The 27,436-nt window shown below is 30.4% G+C and overlaps 5 protein-coding genes across 15 annotated transcripts in view; all 5 read left to right on the top strand.

Annotated features, from left to right (window-relative positions):
* Window positions 1-623: 623 nt before the first annotated feature.
* On the top strand, window positions 624-2,642 carry LOC148227932 (uncharacterized). Its single transcript, XM_088199772.1, has 3 exons — window positions 624-753; window positions 819-1,011; window positions 1,102-2,642. Exons 2-3 carry the CDS (start codon window positions 831-833, stop codon window positions 1,551-1,553), a joined length of 633 nt encoding a protein of 210 aa, XP_088055898.1. The 5' UTR covers window positions 624-753; window positions 819-830; the 3' UTR covers window positions 1,554-2,642.
* A 1,857-nt stretch (window positions 2,643-4,499) lies between these two features.
* Window positions 4,500-9,900, top strand: Idh3b (isocitrate dehydrogenase [NAD] subunit beta, mitochondrial). 2 transcript variants are annotated; one of them, XM_088200946.1, is made up of 9 exons: window positions 4,500-4,604; window positions 4,675-4,770; window positions 5,170-5,265; window positions 5,343-5,459; window positions 8,208-8,415; window positions 8,484-8,647; window positions 8,714-8,923; window positions 9,254-9,390; window positions 9,456-9,900. In XM_088200946.1, exons 1-9 carry the CDS (start codon window positions 4,563-4,565, stop codon window positions 9,547-9,549), a joined length of 1,164 nt encoding a protein of 387 aa, XP_088057072.1. In that variant the 5' UTR covers window positions 4,500-4,562; the 3' UTR covers window positions 9,550-9,900. The 2 variants fall into 2 exon arrangements, with proteins under 2 accessions (XP_088057072.1, XP_088057073.1); XM_088200947.1 differs by having other exon boundaries at window positions 4,675-4,734.
* An 82-nt stretch (window positions 9,901-9,982) lies between these two features.
* Window positions 9,983-14,068, top strand: LOC148227934 (retinol dehydrogenase 13-like). Its single transcript, XM_088200954.1, has 6 exons — window positions 9,983-10,282; window positions 10,359-10,489; window positions 10,549-10,747; window positions 12,525-12,707; window positions 12,897-13,006; window positions 13,070-14,068. Exons 1-6 carry the CDS (start codon window positions 10,138-10,140, stop codon window positions 13,262-13,264), a joined length of 963 nt encoding a protein of 320 aa, XP_088057080.1. The 5' UTR covers window positions 9,983-10,137; the 3' UTR covers window positions 13,265-14,068.
* Window positions 14,069-14,583: 515 nt separating this feature from the next.
* On the top strand, window positions 14,584-24,019 carry LOC148227935 (retinol dehydrogenase 11-like). 5 transcript variants are annotated; one of them, XR_015811777.1, is made up of 8 exons: window positions 14,589-14,926; window positions 16,327-16,482; window positions 16,547-16,677; window positions 19,561-19,762; window positions 19,827-20,012; window positions 21,617-21,726; window positions 21,799-22,143; window positions 23,066-23,263. XR_015811777.1 is itself a non-coding variant. In XM_088200953.1 (7 exons), the coding sequence occupies exons 2-7, from the start codon at window positions 16,332-16,334 to the stop codon at window positions 23,948-23,950; spliced, it is 969 nt and encodes a 322-aa protein (XP_088057079.1). In that variant the 5' UTR covers window positions 14,584-14,926; window positions 16,327-16,331; the 3' UTR covers window positions 23,951-24,019. The 5 variants fall into 5 exon arrangements, 4 of the variants coding, with proteins under 4 accessions (XP_088057079.1, XP_088057075.1, XP_088057078.1 ...); XM_088200953.1 differs by lacking the exons at window positions 19,561-19,762; window positions 19,827-20,012; window positions 21,617-21,726; window positions 21,799-22,143 and adding exons at window positions 23,327-23,512; window positions 23,575-23,684; window positions 23,756-24,019 and having other exon boundaries at window positions 14,584-14,926; window positions 23,066-23,261; XM_088200949.1 differs by lacking the exon at window positions 23,066-23,263 and having other exon boundaries at window positions 21,799-22,718.
* A 55-nt stretch (window positions 24,020-24,074) lies between these two features.
* LOC148227936 (retinol dehydrogenase 14-like) overlaps window positions 24,075-27,436 on the top strand; it is a 29,386-nt gene continuing 26,024 nt past the window's right edge. For 2 of the 6 annotated variants that reach the window (XR_015811778.1, XR_015811779.1), the window contains exons 1-7: window positions 24,076-24,213; window positions 24,294-25,722; window positions 25,792-25,922; window positions 25,972-26,170; window positions 26,232-26,417; window positions 26,478-26,587; window positions 26,651-26,857. Coding sequence is in view for 4 of the 6 variants with exons in the window: in XM_088200955.1 (XP_088057081.1) it covers window positions 25,596-25,722; window positions 25,792-25,922; window positions 25,972-26,170; window positions 26,232-26,417; window positions 26,478-26,587; window positions 26,651-26,848 (951 nt within the window). In the remaining 2 variants the exon portion in view is untranslated. Of the gene's footprint in view, window positions 24,214-24,293; window positions 25,723-25,791; window positions 25,923-25,971; window positions 26,171-26,231; window positions 26,418-26,477; window positions 26,588-26,650; window positions 26,933-27,436 lie in introns of those variants that run through there. The other 4 variants (XM_088200956.1, XM_088200955.1, XM_088200957.1 and 1 more) reach the window with 4 other exon arrangements.

Genomic DNA, 27,436 nt, shown 5'->3' on the forward strand with positions numbered 1-27,436 from the left:
TATGCAACAATTTTGCTTATTGACATACCCAAAGAGGTTTAAATGTGCCTCGTTAGAGAAGAATATTTTCTTTTAAAAATCAGAACTAACTTTCTGCTGCTCTAACACCCAATCTGCGTAAGTTATTCGCTATCCGTGGTCTCTGGGCGTCAGTTCTTGTGATATATCATTTTTATACGAGTGTAGATGCAAAATGCGCCAAAGGGAGCCATAAGACTATTCCGGGTCTTCGGTCACACTTTCACTTACAGCAGCAATATTTTTGGCTGAACGGGTGCCACGATGATGCACAAGCCTTACTTTATCTCCAACGCTTCCAGTCTTTTCAAATTTTTTCACTACGTTGCTAATTATTCGCTCAGTAGGACGATGAAATTAACTATAATCATCTCATAAATTTCGATACGTATTTCGTACAGAATTGTTATTTATGTAGAACAATTCTATAATTTTAACGCGTTGAGCGGTAGTTGAGCGATCCATTTAGTAAATTTATTATTGCAAAATAACATTTGACATTTTGAACACGCGTGATTATTGACAGCTGTCTGTTTTACAGTGCTCCCAGCATAGGAAACTCGAATTGAATCATCCTGTATTATAAAATTCTTGATATAATAATTCTATTTATTTTATTTAGCTAATTCACAACAAAATAAATGTGTTGACACACCTACATGGTTTAGGAATTTACGAATCAAGAAAATTGACGCCGATCAACTTACAGCCATTGAATTAGATCGCATTGATAAGGTACTGTCGACGGCAGGTTTATCTTACTTACTAATAGGTTTTACTTAATTTTTTTGTACAAGTAGGTGCGAAACAAAATGCTGACTTACGATACTTATAATCCAGGCTTTATGAAAAAGGCAGTAGAATTTGTGAAATTTATGGATCCGACGAGCATAACAAAATTCTGTCCATATTTGAACTATTTCGCCTACAGTTTCGATATGGCAAGAGATACTCAACTGTGTAATGATCAAAGATTGAGTTTCAAGGAAGCAGGTATGTTGTGTATATTAGTTATTTAATAAAAAGTAAATATTATTGATTTACAAAATAAAAAAATATGTTTTCTATATTTTAAATTATTAGCGGAAAATGCTCTCAATAGTATGACGAAAGAAAACGTGAAAACCAGTTTTAATCAAGCTTTACGAACTGTTGAAGATAATCATATGGCCTACGACGACGATGAAAAGTTTCCGCATTCTATAATTGACACTGATTTGAATCAGGATGAGATCATTTGGCTTGTTAGAAAACAGGCAAATAATAGGAGCATACGCTTTGGATCGAAAGAGTCGGCAGTGTATCATATGAAAAAGCATCCAATGAGCTCTAATGAAGCTAACTATGTCGTACTAGCTAACCAGTTAATTGAGGATCCTGATGCAGAGGTAAAATACACTCAGAAGTATGCTAACAGCATCACTATAACTTTTACAACTCTTCCGGTAAAAAATTACTACAAAGTCTGTGTTATTATCATAACGAAAGGCAAAATCATGTTAAAAACATTTTTCTTGAAAAGACATTCAAGATAACTTCAAAAGTAAATCTAGATTTAAAATATAATTTTATTTTTATATTTTTTTGTACTATATTTGCAAATATAATAATTGCTGTTGCTGATTGTTACCTCTAGCAGTGACTTTACTCAACAAAATTGCTAAATTAAAGAGAGAGTAGAGGTACAGAAGGACCACAACGCGCTGATGATGATGAGAGGCCAGTAATACTTTTGTAGAAAAAGCACATCACATATTTATGTGTAATTCAGTCAGGGGCAGGCTGCATAGGCGGTCTTTTGGGGCGGCGAAAATAAAAATTAATGCAGATTATTTCCTTCAAAAACTTTCAATGTTGCTAAAAAAAATCTAAAATTGCTTGGTGAGCGTACATGTAATAAAACAACTTGTTCTTTTATAACGCGAACGACCATTTTCGCACGTCTGCGTTTACATATTATTCAAAATACTGCCATTTTAAAACTGTTATTAAAATATACGTAAGCGACTTAGCTAATTACTAGAGCACCCAAACCGGTTAAAACCGATTATCCGTTTTTTTGGTCATTTATTAAAAACCTGCTTTTTTTACTCGATTAACCGTGCTCTACGATTATTTTTTAATTAAATAAAGAATACAGATTTTTTAATCAAAATCCGTTCCAAAAACGGTTTCTTCAGGTCATCTTTTTTAGTGAAAGGTTCGGCCAAAACCGAACAAATAATCAATTGGTTCAAGTAAATATTTAAATAATCAATATTCTGCTGCCGTCAAGTACCTTTTTAATTATGTTGGAGATTAGAAATACTGAATTATAAATTTAAAAACACATTCATACAATATTACATCGTCTTTTTCTAGTTAAAAAAGAAGTCACAAATTTCATTTAGCGCTTGGAAGTTGTGTTTCTAGTATGTTCAGTTTTTATCAGTTTTATAAAAGAGAAATCAACAGAAATACATATCTTTTTAATTTCTAATTTTAATATCGTTTGATTGTTCGTAGTACTTTTTATATATTTTTATATTATAATATTTTGAATATATTTCCTCTAAATTTTGACTATGTGTAAAATAATATTGTAATAATATTTCTTGTCAATAAATTTATTTCTGTCCATTATATTTTATATGTATTTTATTTTAATTTTTTATAATTTATCATTTTTTTGCACATACACATACTATGAAAGCTAAAATAAAAAACTTTGCGCATCTATATTCTCAGATATAAAAAATACATTTTTTCTTATTTGCCATTTTTTATTTCAGGTTATTTTATCATTAATACTATATTTATAAGCAATGAAATTAGTTTTCTTGCATATTTTAAAACAATTATTTATTTACATATTTATTTTTTTAAATAAAAATTTAAAACAATAGCTTAGGGAAAAATATCTTAATTTTACGAAGATGATTAAAACAAGTAAAAAAACAAAACTGTTTTTTGAAAGCCCTTGCTAAATAGCTGGCCACACACGCACGGGTTTGGCCATCAGATTTGTCCGGCGGACAATTCCAACAGTGTGTGGTGTTAAGAACCACAGATGGATCTGTCTGCCGTCTGTCCGCAGTAATTTGTCCTCCTTTTGTCCTTTTTTGATATGTTCAAAATCTGATCACCTTAACGACAGGCGAGTTAATTGTGGACAGAGAGGTGGCTGTATCGATTTATGCTAAGCACACACGTACGGATTTGTCCGACAAACACCCGAACAGATCTGTCCGAGCTTCGCCACACACGCAAACTCGGACTCAAGTCTTATCGGACATCAGATTTACGCGTTTTTAGGTGATTCTGTATTTCAACTAAACAAGCATATTATGAAACCCTATCCTTACAGTACTAGAAGAATAACTAATGGCGATTGGCGTCAAAACAATGATCAATTACATTGCTTACAATTATTTTTAATTGTAAACCATGTAATTGATTATTGTTTTGACATCAAGCAAAACTCGGATGCTCGGATCTGCGTGTCCATGTCAAACCCGTTCGTTTTGTGTACGGACAACGGACAGACGGCGGACAGATACTGTTGGTTGGATTTGTCCGCCGCACATCCATCTCGGACAGATCCGGCAGGCAGATCCGTGCGTGTGTGGCTTCTGTTTCTATTTTTAAAAGCTTTCTTCCGAATTTTTGGGATAATGGATTGTTGGATGATCGACTGTCTCCTAGCCTTCCCAATATTTTTAATGCGTCTATTCACTGAATTGAATCGGACTGGTTTAGTTTCTAAAGATACAAATACATTTTCACCAGTAGAAATATATATCTACTGGTGCAAATGTATTTGGACTTCACTAGTGTAAATATAAGTTCACCAAAGAAATACACATTCATCGCATATAAATAAATAATGATAAGTATGTAAACGTATAATATGATTACGCATGGAAAAGTTGAAAGCATATAATTTTACTAGCACATACCAGAGAAATTATGTTTTCACTGTTAAAAATATATATACCGATGAAAATGAATTCCGATATGATTTCACTGAAAGTATATGTTTTAAAAAATATTATCGGGATGGCTTAAAAACTGCTTTTTTTAATAGATTTTCTTCGAGAATCTCTGGTATAGAATCAGGGACATCATTTCAGCATTTTTCGAGAGGGGAGGGGGGAGGGAGAAATTTGGCCAGTCAGTGATCATTTTTTTAATATTTTAATTTTATTAAAAATCATGGAATTTTATTAAACGTCATACATTTTTTTTGGGCAAATTGCCAAAATTGCTTAAATGACGTTTTTGATGGAAAGTTTTTAATTTTCTACAAAGTTTGCTATATTCTCAGAATTTCTCGCGTCTTTGATGAATAAATGAACAGCATAAATTTATCATCTATTAATGAATGATGCACCCATAGTTTAAAAGTAATGTAATGGTTATTTTATTGTTGCGTTAGCTCTTTTATTAGCTATTTTAGCGTCGTTCGAAGCTAAGTGTCACTCGCGAAATAAAAGTGTGGCAATATTACTGGCAGCCCTCAGCTGTTACGTACTTGATCGAAGCTTCTACTGTTTTCAATCAAAATGGCATTAGCAGGTCGTGCCCTTCGACTTACCTTATTGCAGGTTGTTATTTTATATTAGCTTAATTTCCTAAAATATAATTTGCTTACAATTTAGACTTATTACGTTTCAGGGTTCCCAAAATTTCACCAAGAGGTCCGTTCACTCCACGGTAGTATTGAACCAAAAAGACGTAGGTATACAAAGCGATCTCGTCTCTGTTTTCCCGGTGAGCTCACTAATTCTCGTCTATAATAATATTAATATTATATTGTCGTTTATAAGTATTTTTTAAGTAGTAATCGTTTATTTTACACCGTATTTATCATAGATGCGTTATCACAAGGTAATATGTTATCGTCAAATATCAACGTTAATTGGTTGGGTTTTGTGATAATTATGATTATGATTAATTGCAGATTAGTGCATCGTGTTTAATATTACTTTTTCCCCACCCCCAAGATATTAAGAACTGTGCTTGTAGTGTCTATCCGAATGTCGAATAATCTAACTTGTATGATTAACATCTAACTTTCGAACAAATATATGTATATTCGTTTCCTAATAAATTACCCTCGTATGTATAAATTGTGAAGTGTGGACTTTTATTTTCACTGAATGTTTTCAGCAAGGTAAAACCAAAGAGGGTAGAACGAGATGTACGTTGATTCCGGGAGACGGAGTCGGTCCGGAACTCGTCTATTCAGTCCAAGAAGTGTTTAAGGTATTGACAAATATTCAGTTAAGAGTCATTTTCATATTAAGCTAAGGGTAATCTAATATACGACTTTTGATTTATAGGCGGCTAATGTTCCAGTCGACTTTGAATCGTACTTTTTCTCTGAAGTAAACCCAACTTTGAGCGCGCCTCTCGAAGATGTCGCAGGATCCATTTCAAAAAACAAAATCTGTCTCAAGGTATGTACCAGAAACGATTTATTTATCTCAATGTTCCAAACCTTTCAATATTACACTTTCAACATTAGACTCCCAGATAACACAGTACATATGGGGCGTGGTAAGTGGGAGCGTGTACTCGGGGATAATGCAAATATTTGCAATACGTACATACAAATCTAATTTTTTTTATTTCTTTTCTTGCCTATATAATTTTCAATGCACAAGATTGATGAGTCATTGAGCCGTTCTTGTGTCATTGAATTCCTTAATCCACTGAAAAATCTTTTTTTCTCGAAAATTGAATTTAAAAGTTTTAGCGAATTTTTTTTCACAATGTTCTTCGCTTTCAACAACTTTTCCTTCTGTTCAATTTTCATGACTTTTTGCTCTCCTAAAATATCAGAAACTAGTTTTGTCTCTTGAAAATTAATTTCCCAAGAGTCACATCTCTTTGGCTAAATCTTTAATAAGAGCAATTTCAACATCGAGAGATATTCCTTTACTTTGTATAACAACATTGATGTTATTACTCGCTAAAATTTTGTGACAAAACATTGTCATTAACAGATCTTTGTAAGACAAGAAGCATTTTTTAAAAACTTTCGTTGTATTAAGAGATAATGGAATTAATTATATATTCATCTTTTAACAATCGGTTACACAGCTTGGATTCTCTCACTTCACCTTTTGTTTGATAAACTTGAGTGATAATGGTACGTACATATCTTCTCTACACTTCCCAGAGTGATAGAAAAAAAATAGAAGCTTTCTGTATGTCCAAAAAATGATATCACATCTTGGTTAATTTTGCAGCATTGACCCAATTTAACAAATGTGCACCGCAGGGAGAAAATAGGGCGCTTTTGTATTTCTCTAAAATTCGAGACTTACTATCATTTATTTCGCCATGCATATTTAGACCATTATCAAATCTTAAAATTCTCTACCTTGTATATATTTTGGTAAATCCTTATAAATATTTAGAAATTCTTGCAAGCTGATCGTTTTTACTATATTTTGTTGCAACTTAATAGTTTCAAAAACGCGAGAAAAAATTATGCACATGTTCCGAAATTAATAAAGAAAAATTATGACACAGTTGTATTTGCTAATTCTACAGTTTTTAAATATGAGTTAATTTGCAGCTCAAAACAATATAAAGATCTTCACAAAAATGGGAATGCACATCTGTTTTTAAGATGATCGTAAAAATATTTACGATACTAAGGCCTTTCTGATATTGTGACAAATTAATTCTATGAACTTCGGTCATAGCAGGTATCGCCGACAAGTACAAACAAAACTAATCGATCTCGTAACAAATAGTGGAAAACTAATTTGAAAAAATAGATCGGTTTCGGCCCTTTTGTGATTAAGCATATTTGTATTTTTTACAGTTGTATTTCTCAGCTTAAGGCAGGGGAGCTAAACTCAACAACTTTTATTTTTATGTACATGTGTATTTGTTCTACAGTTATATTTTTAACTGAAATATTCTCATTAGGACTGAACTTATATTACCTTTAAGTGTGAGAAATTAAAAGGATACTAGTCAATAAATTATTTTTATTTTACTTTTAATTATATATACTTATAACAAACAATAATGGTAAAAATGAAAAAAGTTAAACATCTTAAATCTTGTAATTATGCATTTAAATACTGTCAGTGTCATCTAATATCACGTTCCATCGAGACCTTTTTAATAACTTAATTTCATCACCACTTTTATTATTAACAGGATAATTTTCTTTATTGTCTTCTGTCTGCATTTCTTCTCGAATTTTATAATATGGTGCTTGACATTTTTCTATTTTTTTTTAATTCAGCAGGTTGCTCTGTGCAAGTCGTATTGAATAAATTATTATAGATATTTACATGGGTTTTGCATTTAAATTTTGAAATAAAAAATTGCTAAGTTTAGAAAGATTACATATTATTTTAAATGTACTAAAATTTTAATGTTGGATATAAAGTGTTTTATATCATATATCTAAATGTATTTAATGATTCGTTACTACATTTTTAAATTTGTAATAGATATGTATTACATAAATAAATAATTTTATTATAAAAAATTAGAATGGTTGAATCCCTCTGAAAATTGTATACATAATGTATTAAAAAAACGTGTACATTGATTTGCTTGATCATAATTTTTTTCATAGCTATACAAAAATAAATATTTTCTTCCTGAATTGTGATGAATATTCCTGGAATGTTATAGCGCGCGGCGTTTCGCCTGTCACAGAATACGTCTAGCGAAGTCAAGGGACAAACAGTAACAAAAAGTACGCTATACGGGGGAACGCTATGACGTGATTCGTGCTCTTGGGGAGTGAAAGCGTGTTGTTGGGGATGAACTGCAGGTGTTCTCCGGGAGTCTACTGTAATTTAAGTTATTCATATGTATATTGTGTAAAACAAGTGTTTCAAAAGTTTAGTATTTGGCAAATTTTTGTTAGTATAGTGTAAAATATTTCTTAAATTTTACATATTTATTAAGAATATGTAAAATTTCATATAATATATAAAAAATCATATAACTTGGAATAAATTATTTGTCACTAAGAGCCTTCAAAACCACCCTTAGTATAATATATATAATGGATTTTGTTGCTTTGCCACTGAATGTGTTTCTATCCTTGTTTGCCGGAGCTTTAATGCATAAAAATAAAGATTTCAAGTTTAAATTTTTTATACACATACACCAAAAAATTTGGAAGGTTTGGAATAATCAATTAATATGTTTGATTGTATTTTCAGGGTATTTTGTCGACTCCTGATTACTCTCACACTGGAGAATTACAAACGTTGAACATGAAGTTGAGAAATGAGTTGGATTTGTATGCTAACGTCGTACATGTAAAATCCTTGCCGGGTGTTAAGAGTAGACATTCGAACGTTGACTGCGTCATTATTCGCGAACAGACCGAAGGCGAATACTCCGCTTTGGAGCACGAATGCATACCTGGTTTGTTTCTAAATGTGTTTTGCGTTTATTGACATTATTTGTTTATAAATTACATTTTTTTATTCAAGGTGTGGTCGAATGTTTGAAAATTGTCACGAAGGCTAAATCTCAACGCATTGCCAAGTTTGCCTTCGACTATGCCGTCAAGAACGGACGTAAGAAAGTCACCGCCGTTCATAAAGCGAACATCATGAAGCTCGGAGACGGTCTCTTTATGAAAAGCTGTCAAGAAGTATGCAAAGCTATTTATTAAAATTAATTACTAGCAATGACTATATTGTTAATATTCGATTGATAGATGGCCATACTGTATCCGAAGATCGAATTTGAAACCATGATCGTCGACAACTGCACCATGCAAATGGTATCGAATCCGCATCAATTCGACGTGATGGTCATGCCCAATTTATATGGCAACATCATCGATAATATAGCTTCTGGACTGGTGGGCGGAGCTGGTGTGGTAGCTGGAGCTTCTTTCAGCGCTCGTTGCGTTGTATTTGAACCGGTAAATATGATAAATGATAGTCTGGCAAGTTAAAATATAAATTTTCTAACTCTACTTTTAGGTGAAAATCAAGAAAATTGAGATATTGATTTATTTTCCTATTTTCAAGTTGTCTATTTAGTTTTTTGTTTCTCCTGTAAAGTTGTGAAATATGGAATTAGCAATTTAATACTTTAAGGCATCAATATGGGATTTAAACCCAGGTCCTTTGTGTATTACTCACAGACCATACTATTGACCTATTGTGTAGTATTATTATTATGCTATTAAATACCAGCGAATATAGTCACTTAGCAAAAATAAAAATTAAAACTATATTTTATAATTTAGGGTGCGCGTCACACATTCTCTGAAGCAGTGGGAAAGAACGTTGCTAATCCAACAGCCATGTTGCTGTGCGCCGTAAAAATGCTGAACCACATCAACTTGCCGCAATATGCAACCACAATTAAAAATTCAATTGAAAAGTATTGAATCAAAGTTAGATTTCATTATGTCGTATCTGTTATAATAATCCAATTAAAAATTTCAGAGTGCTCAAAGCCGGTAAAGTTAAGACGAGGGACATTGGAGGACAAGCTACAACCATCGAGTTTACTTACGCCGTTATCGGAAACCTGAAGTGAAATCGCCTTTCAATGTTTATAGTCAAATTTACACAATTCTTGGTATTTAATATATCAAACCATTATTTATTGAACGTATTCTAAATACAATAATTATTATAAATAAACATTAGCTCTGCTTAAATAATTATTAAGCTATTCAGCTTTGATCAAGTCATCTAAGTCAGTATTTCATTTTTATATAGTATATGCGAGGAATAATCTCTGCAATACATCATATTATACATCGTATTTATAATAAGTAGTACAAATTGACAATATTGCGTATATTATAATTTGTTGAATTTTAATAGTAGATCCTCTTGTTATGTTTTGTGATACTAATTGTTGAAATAAAAGTTTATCTGTAAATCTGCGTGTTAATCACTCGTAAAGCAACCTGACACAAATAACACAATTATGTGACGATAATTTTATAATTATATTTCAAGTACAATGCTGCAAATCATTTAACCGGTTGATATGTAATAATTATTATGAACCTTGATAATGATGTTTTACTTAATTGGAGTAAGGGACAAACAGCATCAGTGCGTTGAAGATATTCGCGTAAAAAACATCTCTTATTGTAATTTTTAATTTTTAAACATGAATTCGGGTTGCACATTTATTTTTTGTACCATCGGTGCATTCTTTGTTTTATTGAAATTGTATGTAAAATATATATCTAGAATGTATAAAGGCACGGAACGACTCGTTGATAAGGTTGTGGTAATCACCGGAGCAAATACTGGTGAATATTTATGGAGAACCATCAATTTACAATATAAATACTATATATGAATAGTTAAATCACCTTATTTTTAAAGGAATTGGTTATGTATGCGCTAAAGACTTCGCTAGAAGAGGCGCCAGGATTATAATGGTTTGTAGGGATATGCAGAAAGCGGAAAAAGCCAAAGATGCCATAATTAGAGACACGGGAAACTTTAAAGTCGACGTTAGTAAGACGTTTCAGTGATAAAAATAATTATTATTTTATAACGAATTTACTTTTAGTTGAAGCATGTTGATTTTGCTTCGTTGACTAGTGTAAGAAAGTGCGCTAATGAACTGATCAAGGAAGAGAAGAAAATCGATATTCTGTTGAACAATGCTGGAGCTGCTGAATTGGGTCAGATTGTGACCGAAGACAATCTGGACGCTTTAATGCAAGTGAACTACTTTGCTCCGTTTTTGTTTACTAATATTTTACTAGGTAGGTTAATTAAAAAGGTAACTACTAAATTACAGATTTTTACATAATTAATATTGTAATTATGGATCCAATAGATAATCTTAATCTCAAAATTGAATTCAGAGTGATTTACTAAGCTAGTGTAAAATAATTGAATTTGTAAGATATTTATTTTTATATCCATCATTTTTTTTTATTATGTCCATCGAAGATTGTAGAAAACTTGATAATGAAAATCTATATGTGATCAATTTTAATGTGCTACATTTCCTAGAAGTAGTAACCGATATGGGTGTCCTATTTAAAGTGGACTACAGATTCCATCAGTGTAAAGAAAACATAGTACCTCTAAGATGTTGGGATTTTTTTGTGATAGGCGTATAAATTGTGTAGTTCGAGGGAACTTTGTACCTTGTATAATCACTTAGTGCGCAATACTATTGAGCACGCTTTTCTGGTTTGGTAACCAAATAATGTAATCGACTCACTTTTAATACAAAGGGTCCGAGAAAGCTTTTTCGGATACCTATACACGAAGGAATATAAATATCCATTTTTATTTTACATAAAATTCTTACAATGTAAACTGGGATATGATTTCCTTGAGTCGCGTCAACGAGTATTTTTTAAACTGTTGGTAGGGAATATACACAATCCGAAGTTTCTGGATTTATCTGCAATCAAATTATCAGTGCTTGTGTTCCTGAGTATTGTTTTATGTTCTACATACAAAAACAAAAGTATTAGTCATTCCCCAATAAGCACAGCTATCCGACTTCTTAACCATCTCTCAGATAGTATTAATTTGTTCTCATCTAGGTATTCGCAGTTGATGTACATCTGTAATTTTTTTTGCAGCAATAAGTCTCAATAATATATTGTATTTAATACCTTCAGCAGCATAATAGGACTACCAATCTGAAGAATAAATTTGTGCTGTAGTAATTTAATGACTCAACTAGGTAACTTATTGTCCATTATTTTGTCAGTTGAGTAATTTGAATGTGCTACAACTGGCATCATCTATTAAATCGTGAAATTGTTGAATTTAATAATATGTATATGTATAAGTAACTGAACTGTAACTGAATCAATACTATTTTGCTGTAATATATGTAATTATCTATAATAGCTAAATAATATTTTGGCGACGGGAGGAGAGGGTGGCAATTAGAAACAGATTGAGCCGCTGCAGTAGTATTTTATTGAATTGAAGAAGTTACAGGTTTATTATTTATATATTATACGGTGAACGGTGCGCGGGGCCCGTACCGGCGTGCGAAACCGCCAGAGTCGGCAAGTAAAGAGCCAGTGTTACCAGAGTGCCTCTAAGTTTTGGCCATAATAAACCTAAATAAATATACATAAATAGGCCCCCTACAATATTATTTTAGAACAGCCTAGATCTGACTTAGAAATTAGCAGCAGAGGTTCCGTACAAAATCATATTGCAGTGTTAAGCAAACAAACATAATAATATAAATTGTATAGTAAATGGAACATAAAACAGATTTTTACTTTTAAAATATATTAAATTTTTGATATTCAAATTCATTTCTTATTTTTCATATAAGTATATTTTTGTTATCATAGTGATATGATATAGAGAATCTGTTTTTGTAGATTTTATCGTTGATACCAAGTAATTTTGCAGTTGTTTGCTGTGGCGAAACAATCAATCAATTACATTGCCAAGGATAATGCTAGCTACCTGATTATTTTACAACAATACAATAACAATTAATAGTAATAATGCCGGATACTGATTAACAATGCTTATAAAATATATTTTTTTAAGAGAAAATGAAACAATCATCTCCTAGTCGAATTGTAAACGTTTCTTCAATAATGCACTGGATTGCATCATTGGATTTGGCAAAGTTGAAATTTCCTAAAAGGAATAACAGAGTTTTGTACGCCAATAGCAAATTAGCATTGATAATGTTCTCCAATGAGCTAGCAGCAAAGTTGAAAGGCACAGGTATTATTATTTATCATCTTAATAAATTTGAATTTATTTCTGAATTGCACTCTATAAAATACTCTAAGTTTATATATTAAAAAAAAGGATATACAGTATTAATATTTTCTTTATATGAACTTTTAGCCATTTTGAGTAGTATTACACTACCTCAAAATTACATTTTATATATTCTTTTTGAATGTTTAGGTGTCACCGTTAATAGCTTGCATCCGGGAGCTTTTCCTTCAGAAATACTTAGAACTAGAAACTTCTTAGTACGCTTCACATGGAATTATGTTTTAGGCTTGATTTTCAGGGTAAGGTATTAATTTATATTACCTTTAAAAGAATTTTAGTTATAGATTATGATTTTATTTCAGTCAACTGAAGAAGGAGCACAGACATCAATTTATGCATGTGTTTCAACAAAACTTTCAAATGTTACCGGGTGTTACTTTGACAATTGCGGACTAGGAAGAACTTCTTTTAAGGTGAAGGATCTTGAATTCGGCAAAAAGTTGTGGACATTGACCGAAGAAGCAGTCAGTCTCAAGTCTTATGAAAAACACTTTTAATTATGTGATATAATATTGTAATTACTACTTTGAACGGTAAATATTATTATTATTCATTCTCGAAAGTAATAAAGCTCTAGCATAAATGACAAAAATATATCTATAGTTAATTTTTAGACTCATCGGACATTGCATCAAATAAAAAATAAAATAATGCAATGTCATTTTATTCTTTCCATAAAAATGAAACATAACAAAATGAAATACCATTCCTTAAGAGTTAAACATCACCCTCTATATGAAATTTCAACGTCGAAAAGAGTTTTGCATGTCGGTCCTGTCCATGGAAGCGAAATCTTATTAAATATTTCTGAGAACTCTCTTGACTAGCCAACTACTTCACCATGGCAAAAATAGATATCTGGCTTGGGACGAGGTCCGTATTTGACTAATTATAATGAGGTTGCTATTTTTAACACAATAACATAAGCAGGGGTGTCATTTCATATTTTTCCAGAAAGGGGCAAAAATAAAAAAAAAAAGACGTCGTTTTTTAATATTTCCATTTCATTAAGATTCACAGTATTTCATTAAAAGACATTTTTCCGGTCAAATTCCTGCTTAGAATTCACGGCAAAAGCAATAAAATCGTCTAAAATCGTACGCTCGGTAATCTAGCGTTCATACTACGACTTTTATAACAATATTGAAAATTACGTATAAACAGAATTTTGACCAATTGTCACTTCTCAGAAGTCAAAAATTCACGTCAAAAGCAATAAAATCGTGCCTTCGCCGTGATTGTGGATATGCTTCGTGATCTACCATATAAATAGAATTTTAACCAATAGAAGAGCGCAAAAACAATCATCCCTTTCTCAGAAGTCAAAAATCCACGTCAAAAGCAATAAAATCGTATCGGCGTCATTGTAGTGGGAACGCTCGTAATACGCCAAGAAGTCCCTCCATAAAGACGTGGGTGGTCTCATCAAAAGGCCATATAATAAGATAATCTGAGTTATATACAGATAGCAGCAAAAGAGGGTCATCAGCATATGCGATAAAGTCACACCGCGCTGGTAGAGGAAGAGCTTAATTCATCGATAAAGAGCACATTCTACAGCATCGGTCCTAGGACCGACCATTGTGGATAACCAGGCGGTTATGGGAAGACTTGACTATTTTCACTGAAGCTACTTTACTATTTAATAATAACTAAAGGCCATTTAAGCCATTTGTTTAATCTTTTCGATATTAAAATTGTGAGCAACTAGTTTTAATATTAATTATTATCAACTTGTATGGTAAGCTTAGCTGTGATCACTATATGGGAATACAGGTTGGGCTGGAAATATGTGAAACATTTATATAATAAATGTTCTGATATGATTTTTTTGGTCCATAACATCTGATTATTTAAATTGTTCAACAAATTACATAATCGACTCATGTATTATTGGACCGTTTCACATTTTTTGGCTCATTTTGTATATGTTTTTATTAATGGAATGCCAGTAGACATTTATATTTTTGCATTCAACCTCACTTTTCCTTTAATAGATATAAATATTTGTTTTAATGGTACGGATCAATACATTTTTGCTCTTAAGCTATCCAATTAGCTGTCACTTATGGTATTGATCCATGGACTATTGCTGTGGCAACACATACGGAAATTCTACTCCTTTGTGAGAGGATTGTGAAACAACTAACTCGAGAAGGGTCAGTACGTTTAGCTTTTAATACATGCTGTAATATATTACTTACCTTAGTCAATTATAACCTGTTTTATCTGACAGTAATTATCCTTGAAAAGCAGTAATTATGACATGCATATATTAATAGCTATATTTTCGCTATTATTAATACCATATGATTTCCTTATGCGTATTCTATCAAATTGATCATATATATTTATTTATTTATTATACAACAATCACATCAGTATAATGTTGAATGTTACCAATACAAATTTTATACGAATTCGCTTAATCTTATTTTAATGAAGATCTATCAGTCACAGCACTATCGTTTAGATATCAAAATATACCACAATTTGATTCACAAATTTAAAATCCCTGCATTTGACCTTGTGGTTTTTATCATAATCTATGTGTGTTCTCTACACACAAATCGTAGATAATATACGGTGATATTGCAAAATCAGCGCCGATAGTCAGTAATGTGAGGAACCTTTGATCAGTGACTTGTGTTTTAATAATTATTTGTCATATTTACAGGTATGGTTAAAATTAAATGTTTTTCTAATATATATCTGCGGCTTGATACGAGTATAACTATTATAATAAATAGCCCTATAAATTTTTTCATAAAATATGTTGCTGTTTAAGATTCAGTCTATTTAGTCTTATGATTAGCTACACAATTTATATTTAATTGAGTACTTGAGGCGTTTCCTTTTAATGCTTTTTTACAAAAGTTAATCATTTTGGCATTGACGTACTTCAATTGCCAGTTGCGTTAATTTTACTGACATTTTGACTATAAAAGTTTAGTTTATATTAATTAAGTTATATAAGTTTGCATTGTTATCTGTCTCAGATTATTACATTTCCTTAACACAACTAGAACTTTGAAGTATACTTTTGGATTACAATCAAGTCACTAATTTTCATCTTTTTGTAAATATTTTTTTCTTTAAAAATATAAATCGAAGAATTGATTTTTTTTTTATATCTCAATAAATGATATAGGATATTTTATAGGAATATTTATGGTGATAAAATATCATATATCTCAACAAAAGATAAATGATATTTTATGAACTAAATTTTTGCAACAAATTTAGACTTAATTAAATTTTAGTTATTTGTCTAGTATATTCGACAGTAGTTTTTATTGCATTTAAAAGATTAAAAAAACATTGTTTGTCTTATATCAAGCCACAGATATACATATACTCTGGTTAATCTAAGAATGTATTACTAGCCACACAATCTTATAATATATTTTTCATGATCAATTTACTGTGATGATGTATCAGTGGCAAAGTCATGAGCAGTATGAAAGATTTCCTTCTGCTTATGACGATACAATCTTATATTATAATATTAATCATGTATAGATTCACTAATAATAATGCATATATAAATATACTACAGTCAAAATGGTGTGCTGTGGGTTTATTCTTATTGCAATATGTATCATCGGTGGGTTGCTTGTGGCGCTGAAAATCTACAACAAATTGTCGATGGGTATATATAAAGGAAATGAAAGGTTGGATGGAAAAACCGTTATAGTTACGGGAGCCAATGCAGGTTATATATTAATTCCATATATTATGTTAACATGAAGCATGTGATTTAAAATTTATGTTGGTAGGAATCGGTCTTGAGAGCGCCAAAGATTTTGCTCAAAGGGGAGCTAGAGTTATTATGGTGTGCAGAGATATGAAGAAGGCGGAAAGAGCAATGGCAAATATTATAAAGGAAACGGGTAACACCAATATCGTTGTGAGTATTCATTTACATATATGTACAGTTAGTCAGGAAAGAAAGTTTTGGGCATGATTTATAATAATTAATACATATATTTATATAATGGACAAAAGTATGCAATTAGTTTTTGCTCCCAAATATTACACATGTGTCTAAATCTATAAATTTATGTAATAAACTTTTTCCCAACTTATATAAAAAACATATTTTTTAACTATAGATAATTCAAAACACAATATAAAACATACATGAGAAAGTTCACTTTTATTTATCAATATAGATAATTCATTATCACAACATTACATTCTTAACAGCAGCACGCTTATAGTCATCGCATTAAGCCTTTCTAATATGTCATTTAATACTTGAACTGAGGATCTATATAAACGTTGTATATATTCAACTATAATAATATTGCTTTCTAAGACTTTTCTTTCTCATAGCATAATATAATTATGGCATTTAAAACTTACACATTTCATATAAATATCAGCTCAAACAAAACTGTAACTTGAAATTATAAAGCAAAAAATACTATTTGTCTAGAATATTGTTGAATGCACTGTTATGAAGCACAGTTTGAAAGCAGTCATTAGTTTCAATACTGTTTGATCAAATTGGCTTTAACATATTTAAGCACTTCATCTTGTAGACTGCACGGAAACAATTATATTTGTACCGCAGTTAATAAAGATAAAAAGTATCTGATGTAAACAATTTATATAAATATGCAACTAACAGATTCAAACTATTATTTAATAATTCATTCTACTTAGCTTTAACTTCTTAATATACCCAGATATTTTTTATTAAATTAACACACACTTGCTTTTACATATTTGCACATTTATATTATCGTACAAAGCTTTTAATGCGTTTCCTTGTATTTAAATGGTTTTTATGTCAGTTAACATGTTCTACGCTTCGGTATTTCAATTCTGCACTTTATCACAACTTAAGCATTAAATCATATCATTATATTATTAATTGTATCTCAAATGTAATTTATTTATGAACGCCAGCTTTATAATAAATGATATAGTTATGTCTTAATCTCTAGATATTTTTTTAGCTTAAGCACGTAGATTTTTCATCTCTAGACACAGTTCGCAGTTGTGCAAAGGAAATCTTAGTTGAAGAGAATAAAATTGACATTCTGCTCAACAACGCTGGCGCCGTAGTCGTTGGTCGTAGATATACACCGGACGGTTTAGATGTTTTAATGCAAAGTAATCATTTTGGACCTTTCTTGTTCACAAATATGTTATTAGGTAAGTTTCAGTATATTGAAAAGTTACTTTTTGTATATGGCACTAATAAAAAAATATGTTTTATAGATAAAATAAAGAAGTCAGCTCCGAGTCGAATCGTCAGTGTCTCTTCTCATGGACATAAATTTGCAAAAGTTGACTTTGATAATTTCAAAATGCCTAAAGCTATGTCTGATTTTAGAACTTACTGTCTTTCCAAGCTGGCCAACATATACTTTACTAAAGAATTAGCGAAAAAACTGCAAGGAACAGGTAATTCACTTAATCGTTATATATTTTATTATTGTACTGATGCGCGCTTTGATTTATGTTTGTATGTATATCTTTGATATTTTGGCCCATCTTAATAATAATAAATTTTGATGCTTATCTCACGTGAGTATGACAAATCTATTTTGAACAAACTACCCCATAATATTATAAAATTAAAACAATTATACAATTTTATTGGGAAATAAATATATTGATGTAGAAATTATATATTAAATACAATATTCTGCCTTAATCAACAGGAGCGCATAAAAACGAATTGGTTTCATTGTAGATAGGGACAGATCATCTGTTCATGCTACTTGGATCACTCGTCATTAGAAATCCTGCCCAAAGTGGCAATTCTTGGATTAACATATCTGACGTTGTTATAATTGCGTTTTGCACCATTAAAGCATCTGACAATCTCGCACGTGACAAGTGCAGGTGTATCGAACATTTAAAATTTGTTTAGAGGTTAATTCGATCGTTTTTGTCAAAGAAACAATCTTTAAAAAATACGGACGATTTATATTAGCCGTAAATTTAATACTTTTGTGTTTAGCACTTTGTTAATTTTTTAACTGGTATGAGAATAATATTAATGAAATAATTTTTTGCAGGAGTTACAGTCAACTGTTTACATCCGGGTGTATTTGCATCTGAAATAAGCAGGGATGGTGGATTCTTAATCAGAGATGGTTGGAGTACATTTGTATCTATATTTTTCAAAGTATGTATCTATTGTATATATTACACATTATTACATCTATCAATAAACTTATTTATAACATATGCTTTTTAGAGTTTAAAGGAAGGAGCTCAGACTTCTATATACGCATGTTTGTCACCTGAAGTTTCAAATATCACTGGAGAATATTTTGCTGATTGCAAAATCTATAAAACTTGTCCCACTGTTGGAGATATGGGAATAGCTAAGAAAGTGTGGGAGATAAGCGAGGATGCTGTTAAGCTACAACCAAATGAAAAACATTATTGAATTTATTCATTAAATAAAATATTTTTATTTTTATTTATAAAATATTATTACTTTTTATTATTTCAATAAATTTCTAAGCATATTTCAAGGTAATTATTGTAGGGCCTTTCCTTTTTGATTCTATAAATGTAGCATGTATGTATAGCAGCATGGTAATTAATTGTATTGGGTGCGTTGCCTTAAAGAAACACTACGTTTCAGCCCGCGGGCGAGTGACTCTTCAGGCAGGGCGTCACTATAGTTATATAACATTTATTTAAACTCTTCTTCTACATAGATGTGTATGAACTAATTTTTTAAATAATACCCCACAAAGCAAAGGAAGAACATGTTAACTGATATTGTTTATAAATTTGTAATAAATATGTATTCTTTTAGCTTAAATATATAAATTTTACATCCTTGGAAAAAGTTCGAAAATGCGCTAATGAAATATTGGCTGAAGAACAAAAAATTGATATTTTACTCAACAACGCTGGTGCCGGTGGTAATTTAAAACGTAGATTATCATCAGACGGTTTAGATTATATAATGCAATGCAATCATTTTGGACCGTTTTTATTTACAAACATATTATTGGGTAAGTTTTGATTACACTAACATAATGCTAATGAATAGTTAAGATAAAAAATATGATTTTACAGGTAAAATAAAGAAATCGGCTCCGAGTCGCATCGTCAATGTTTCATCTTATGCACATAGATTTGGAAAGATTAACTTTGAAGACTTCAAAGTGCCTAGGACCACCTCTATAGCTAAACTTTACAGCATTTCCAAGTTGGCTAATATACATTTCACTATGGAACTGAGTAGAAAGCTGCAAGGAACTGGTATTAAAACATACATATCATCGGTTTGGAAAATCGTCACAACCTAAAATAAATAGATTTTTAGGAAAAACATATCTTAATAATAATAAAACATCCACATCTTGACCGGGATAAATAATAGAAACTTCCAACTATATATATATAGAGCAAAATATAAAATTTTGGGCGGAAAATATGAGGAAATTATATTTTTGGAAAATTAAATATTTTACCCAGCTTCAGAATACATATCATAAAGCATTATTTATTGTTAATGTAGCTACGAAGTGCAGGCTCTTTAGGTGCTATGGTCATTAGGGGTACTTTAGCGACGTAGATCATTTGTAGGGAGTAGTGATGTAGGCTCACTGTGTGTAACCAGACCCAATGGGGTTTTAATCTCCGCGTTGTAACTCTAAGGGTTGCAGTCTCTTCAGGCTCCGATGGTACGCCACTGCAGAGATTCCATTTATTGTAAGCCAAACTGGCCAAGGGCGGAGTCCCGGCGGCTGCTCTCCTACTCTGCTAATCTCCGACTGTTGCAACTAGTGGGAAGGGTATAAAGAGTTGCATTTGAGATTACTTTAGAGATTTTTAAAACTTTAGTTTTGAAAACTGTCAACATCAAATTTAGGCGTTATTAAAAAATATATAGGAATATTATTAGTATAAACAATAATTAGGCGGTATTAAAAAATATATAGTATAGAATGAAGAGGAACAGCCCTATCAAATTACTCTGCGGGACTTCAGCTGAAATTTTATGCGGAATCGTGAGTTTATTATTTTATGAAACAACATAGCTTCTACCATAATATTAAGATAGTTTATACGTTAAGCCATGTTATGCAAATGTTTGAAAATATGCATACTTTATCTAAAGATCAAAAGTATTTGAATGACCAACAATTTTTTTGCAATATTTTATTACTCTAAATGACTATTCAAATTTCTAAAAAGGTCGAAAGACTTTAAATCTCGGAAGATCGAAAGTATTTAAATGAAAGTGATTTTTCTTGCGATTTTCTATTATTCTAACCGGCCGGTGGATTTATCTTTGCTTTAGTGATCTAAAAACCCGCTCTGATAAAAATAAATTACGCATTTTTTATTTTTCGCCTTATTGAAACCGCCTTATTTTTGCTTAAGTAATAAAAGAAGACACTTAGATAAGAAACATTTCCGAATGTGTTCGTGCCAAATGTTTGAAAATATGCATACTTTCTCGGAAGATCAAAAGTATTCAAATGCACAACACTTTTCTTGCAATGTTCTATTACTCTAAATGACTGTATTTAAATTTCTCAGAAGGTCGAAAGAATTTAAATCTCGGAAGATCGAAAGTATTTAAATAAAAGCATTTTTTGTGATTTTCTATTTGTCTAACCGGTCGGTGGATTTATCTTTGTTTTGGTGATCTAAAAACCTTATTAATATTATTATTTCATGTAAAAATATTTTAAATTGACTGTTTTTAAGTTGTGACAGTCTTCTTCTATGTCTAGAAGCATAATCAATCATTTAGATTTTTAACGCTCGACTTACTAAATATGCAGAAGAGTAAAATAAAGATGATGTATGAATATATATATATATATAATAGTTAGTATTTAAAATCTTTTTAGGTGTGACAGTAAACGCTTTGCATCCAGGAATAATAGCTACCGTGATTTCTAGAGAGAGCCAATTTGTAATGAGATCTCCTTGGAATTTTTTTATTTCAATGTTCTTCAAAGTATAATTTATTTTAAACATAGTGTTAACTTTTTCGTTGAACTTATTATTCATTAAGTATTTAAATTTTTAGAGCGTTAAAGAGGCTGCCCAGACTTCTATATACTTATGCGTGTCGCCCGATGTAGCAAACATTACCGGAAAATATTTTTCTGATTGCAAAATTCAAAAAGTACGTCGAACTGTAGCAGATATGGGAATCGCTAAGAAGGTGTGGGAGATAAGTGAAGATGCTGTTCAGCTTCAACCCGATGAAAAGCATTATTAAACCGTAACCCGATTTTCGAAAGTTCTGAACCAATTTCTGTATTACAATAACCAGAATTCAAGTATTACATAAATGATAAGATTTTAGTGAAGATAAATGATTATAATTGTAGAATATAAGCGAAGATGCCGTTAAGCTTCAATCGAATAAGTAAGTGTTAAAGTACAAACTTTTCAAAATTAATCATTTTTAAACCAATCCAATTTCTGTAAAAGTATTACAATAATTTTAATTCAAATATTACAAAAATATCAGATATAAGTGCAAAAATGTAGGATATAATTGAATATGCGGCTTAGCTTCAACTAAAAGAAAAATATTGTTAAACCTTAAAAGTGCTTAGATTGCAACTTTTCAATTTAAGCAAAACATGTTTAGTGCCACTTAATTTCTGTATAATTATTACAATAACTTTAACTCAAATATTACAAAAATATCGCATATAAGTGAAAAAAAAAACGTAGAATATAATTTAGCTTCAACCATTAGAAAAACACCGATAAACCATTAAATTATTAAGATACCAACTTTTCAAAATTAAAGCAAAACATTTTAAACCAATATAATTTCTGTATAAGTATTACTAAAAATATGGAATATAAGCGAAGATTAAAAAAATGTGGATTATAAGTTAAGATGCTGTTAAGCTTCAACCATAGGAAAAACTAATATTATTTAATCAAACATAGAAATATAAGCTAATCAAAATAAAGCGATCCCAAAAATATTGTATTTTTGTCACTATAAATACCTCATGTATTACTAATTATTTTCTTAAAACGCTTTAGTCTCTAAGGTAATTATTTTATATTATTATTATGAATATTGCTTTGCTTTGCCTCTCTATGTATTTTTAAGCATTCATTGTATCAAACATTATCCATTATATCAATACCTTATAAAAAGGACACGTTAATCGACATTTTAATTTCATTTTCAACTATGTGTTATATTTTTAGTTTCTTGAAATATATGTATTAAAATTATTTTGCATTCTTTAAAATATGTTATTATTTTTTATATTTTTTATGATTTATTTTTTATATAATTTATGATGCACGTATTATTTCAGCTTAAGCATGTAGATTTTACATCTTTAGAAAATGTTCGCAAATGTGCTAATGAAATCTTAGCTGAAGAGAACAAAATTGATATTTTACTCAACAATGCTGGCGCATTATCTGGTCATATATGTACATCAGATGGTTTAAATATTATAATGCAAGCAAATCATTTTGGACCTTTCTTGTTCACAAACATATTATTAGGTGAGTTGTATAAATTTAAGAAATTCATTATGATAAAGAGCTCCGATAAAAAAAACATTTCACAGGTAAAATAATGATGTCAGCTCCGAGTCGGATTGTCAATGTTTCGTCACATGGACATAAATATGCAAAAATCAACTTTGATGATTTAAAAGTACCTAAGATCAACAGTAGTTTTAAAGTTTACTGCATTTCCAAGTTAGCCAACATATATTTTACAAGAGAATTAGCAAAAAAAATGCAAGGAACTGGTACTTAATAATATTGTATATTTTTATTTATTTTTAAACACTAATGCTAAAATATTTTATAGGCGTGACTGTTAATACATTACATCCAGGCGTAATTGCATCTGAAATAGGAAGAGATAGTGGATTCTTAGTCAGAAAATTTATGCAACCTTTTGCCTCCAGGTTTTTTAAAGTATATATCTTCAAAACATTACTATGTTTATCAACAAACTTTTTTATATTACGAAGTTGTATGTATTTTAGACTACAAAAGAAGGAGCTCAGACTTCCATATACTTATGCGTTTCGCGCAATGTAGCAAATATCACTGGAGAATATTTTTCTGATTGCAAAATCTATCAGACTTCTCCTATTGTAAAAGATATGGGAATAGCCAAGAAATTGTGGGAGATAAGTGAGGATGCTGTCAAGCTACAATCGAGGGAAAAACATTATTAAAATATATTTTATATGATTTGTACTTTTTATAATCAATACAATTTAATTAAATGTTTTTTTAAACAAAAATCGAAATAATAATAATTTACACATGCTATCATAAAACTAGTAACAGATTTTAAACATTTTAATTAGAACAAAGGCGCTCTATAATTAAAACATCGAGAGAATTTGCTGTATTAGAACACATTAAAACAGTGAGCGTCACATCTTCCACTTTTTATCCAAAAACACAAGGACGCTGGAACTAACATAACCATACGGTAGGAGTTGAGAACCAATTACTGTGATATTACATATATTTTATTTTTTGCAAAATGGGCCGAAATATTTATTTTTATAGCCGGATATTACACAGACGAAAAACCTTGAAATGAACACTGGCGCTTCAACAAGAACAAGCGAGACAATGAATATTCTTACGCGCATATATCGCTTCTCCATCGCATTTACAAAAATAATGCCGATGCAGTACGAATTTTAATGTATCAGTTAAAATCAAACTGTCTTTGGATTTAGTACACTTACAATTTTTCATAGTGATTTTTAAAAAATTCAAAATGAACCACCAATCTTCTTCTTCTACATCATTAGAAAGTGGTAGTATTGTTGGAACGACACCAAAGAAAACAGCCCATAGGAGGTTTGTTTAACTAAACTAAAACTTGCTTTTACGCTTTTATAAAATATGGATTTACTAATATCATACGTGATGGAGTATTCCTTCCCAAATTGTCATCTAATGTTCTCAAATAATTCTACGAATCCTTCATTATTAAAAAAAAACACCTGTTAGCATTTCATCCTAGATTGGCAAATGAAACACCAATTTCATTAAGCAAGAGGAATCTATTTCAATTAGGAATAATTTAAATATAAGCGAATCTCATATGTTTAAATTATCATGCATGGACAAATGCAGGATCTCATTACACATCCGCTCTCATTATTTTTGTCAACCTTTTATTGTAAACAAATATGTTCCCTGATGGTTAAAAAATTAAAATAAACAAATAAGGAGTAATCTATTATATTTGAGGGTAGCGCAACAATGAATATAAAAATCGCGTAGGACACCCAGTATTGCACAATAACCATAAACTTGCAATAACCATTTACATTACATCAGGTCCTTACCGTTTTTTACTGTTATTTGTTTTCAACCTAGCTTTGTTAACAAATTCTTTCTCTGATGTATAGTAAATATGCTTTGATGATTTATAGAGCTATTGTTAAGATACAATATTTTATTTAAACTTGTAATTAATAAATGTCTTCATTAGCCGTTATAAAATGTTTTATCTTCACGGAATTCACAATTAAAGCATATGTAATAGTTGCTATAAACGTAAAGCATTGATCTTGCATTAATAAAGGTAAATAATTAAATTTTTTACCCCTCTCATACGAAATATAATGAGGTATAGAACGTCATAATGGCGACACTATCATTCATATCTCATATTAAATACAGTTTAAAAATATTATATTATGTATAAGCATTTAGCAACTTATCGCAATAATTGCTTTTTTATCTATATGTTCATGTTATACATACGTGGATGTATATTTATAAATATATGGTCATTTATTTTTGATTCACAGTATAAACTCAACTCTTGTAAGAGTTGAGTTATTGTATAAAATGTGGCTTTATATACTTTTTAGTATATGGTTTGCGATTAAGTTTTACATTAAAATTACAACGGCCGTGTACAAAGGTAATGAAAGACTAGACGGAAAAACGGTGATAGTAACAGGTGCAAATAGCGGTATGGGTAGTATGATATGTTAAATATGAATATTGAAACCATACATATGTTTTAATAATAACGATTTAGGCATAGGCTATGTGTGTGCCAAAGATTTTGCGAAGAGAGGAGCCAGAGTTGTTATGGTATGCCGAGATATAGGTAAAGCCGTTGAGGCACAATTTAAAATCACTAAAGAAACTGGAAACAGGAATATAAATGTACGTATATATTTTATTTCTTATATATTTATATGTATTGATTTAAAAGATTAGACATATAGATTTTGCATCTTTGGCGAACGTAAGACGTTGTGCTGATAAAATACTCATGGAAGAACAGCGAATTGATGTACTTTTAAACAATGCAGCAGAAGGAGGAAGTAAGCTTATCGAAACAGAAGATGGCTTGAACGATTTGATGCAAGTGAATCATTTTGGACCGTTTCTTTTTACAAATTTGTTACTCGGTGAATATTTATTGATTGTATTTACGGGCTAGAATAAAGTTATATCTGTAGATTATTTCAGGAAAAATAATTGAATCAGCACCTAGTCGAATCGTTAATGTAACATCAATCACTCAAAAGCATGGGAATATAAGCTTAGATAAGTTTAAAACTGTAGAAGGCGTAAATCCATCGCAAATATACGCTAATTCAAAATTAGCTAATGTCTATTTTACACTAGAGCTAGCTCAGAAGCTAAAATATAAAGGTGAGCTATACAGATGCCTTAAAAATGACATATGTAAGATACAGAAAATATTATTTTTAGGTGTTACAGTAAATTGTTTGCATCCTGGTGCTTTTCCATCAGACTTAATGAGAAACGCTAGTATCAAGTTCAAGATATTTTGGAAGATTATCTCGTTTCTTTTTTTAAAGGTAAATTCAGTTGTATTATAAATAAAATTTAATTTGATTTTATGCATTTTGTAAATTACGTAGACAACTGAAGAAGGTGCTCAGACGTCCATATATTTATGTGTTTCAAAAGAGGTTAGGAAAATTACCGGTGGATATTTTGAAGAATGTAAACTATCAAAATCATCACAGATGGCTAGAGATGTAGATATGGCAAAACAAGTGTGGGAACTATCAGAAAATGCTGTTAAAATGAAGTATTATGAAAAAAACTACAATTGAAGCACTTGTGTGAGTTTTTGTAATTATTATCAGAATCAGTAAAAATGTAATAAATAAATTAATATATCATAAATATATAATTATTTATCATATACACACAAACAATTATTTTGCTACATTTATTTTATTTTATTAATTTATTTAGCTAATATAGCTAATTTTAACACTAACACAAAAAAAATAATACTATGATATATTTTGTTCTTAATGCACGAAAGCGTTTCTTTGTCAAAAACAATTATCACTTCTCTTATGTCAAAAATTCAAGTCAAAAGCAATAAAATCGTGCCGTCGCCGTCGCAGTGGTAATGCTAGTTAATTTAGCATTCATACTACGACTCTTATAATAATATTACAAATTAAATAAGGAACATATAAACTGGTTTTTGACCAATAGGAGAGCGCACAAAACAATTATCCCTTCTCAGAAGTCAAAAATCCACGTCAAAAGTAATAAAATCGTGCCGTCGCCATCATAACAATCTTCCTAAAAATTAATATTTTTAGCTACAATTACTTCTATTTATTTAATATAATTACCTATACCAATTTTATATTATTATCTACATATTTTATAATTAATAAACA

Source organism: Plectrocnemia conspersa, unplaced genomic scaffold (assembly GCF_051122295.1).
Source record: "Plectrocnemia conspersa isolate PC_06_02 unplaced genomic scaffold, ASM5112229v1 ptg000012l, whole genome shotgun sequence".
Taxonomy (NCBI): Eukaryota; Metazoa; Arthropoda; class Insecta; order Trichoptera; family Polycentropodidae; genus Plectrocnemia; species Plectrocnemia conspersa.

Bases quoted from the DNA above. Each gene is read 5' to 3' on its own strand.
- LOC148227935 (XM_088200949.1), top strand. From the start codon at position 16,332: ATGGTGTGCTGTGGGTTTATTCTTATTGCAATATGTATCATCGGTGGG. The intron at 16,483-16,546 runs GTTATATATTAA...TTATGTTGGTAG, and splicing joins AGTTACGGGAGCCAATGCAG to GAATCGGTCTTGAGAGCGCC. The intron at 19,763-19,826 runs GTAAGTTTTGAT...ATGATTTTACAG, and splicing joins ATTTACAAACATATTATTGG to GTAAAATAAAGAAATCGGCT.
- LOC148227934 (XM_088200954.1), top strand. From the start codon at position 10,138: ATGAATTCGGGTTGCACATTTATTTTTTGTACCATCGGTGCATTCTTT. The intron at 10,748-12,524 runs GTAGGTTAATTA...TATTTTTTTAAG, and splicing joins GTTTACTAATATTTTACTAG to AGAAAATGAAACAATCATCT. The intron at 13,007-13,069 runs GTAAGGTATTAA...ATTTTATTTCAG, and splicing joins TTTTAGGCTTGATTTTCAGG to TCAACTGAAGAAGGAGCACA.
- LOC148227932 (XM_088199772.1), top strand. From the start codon at position 831: ATGCTGACTTACGATACTTATAATCCAGGCTTTATGAAAAAGGCAGTA. The intron at 1,012-1,101 runs GTATGTTGTGTA...TTAAATTATTAG, and splicing joins ATTGAGTTTCAAGGAAGCAG to CGGAAAATGCTCTCAATAGT.
- Idh3b (XM_088200946.1), top strand. From the start codon at position 4,563: ATGGCATTAGCAGGTCGTGCCCTTCGACTTACCTTATTGCAG. The intron at 4,771-5,169 runs GTGAGCTCACTA...GAATGTTTTCAG, and splicing joins ATCTCGTCTCTGTTTTCCCG to CAAGGTAAAACCAAAGAGGG. The intron at 8,648-8,713 runs GTATGCAAAGCT...TTCGATTGATAG, and splicing joins TTATGAAAAGCTGTCAAGAA to ATGGCCATACTGTATCCGAA.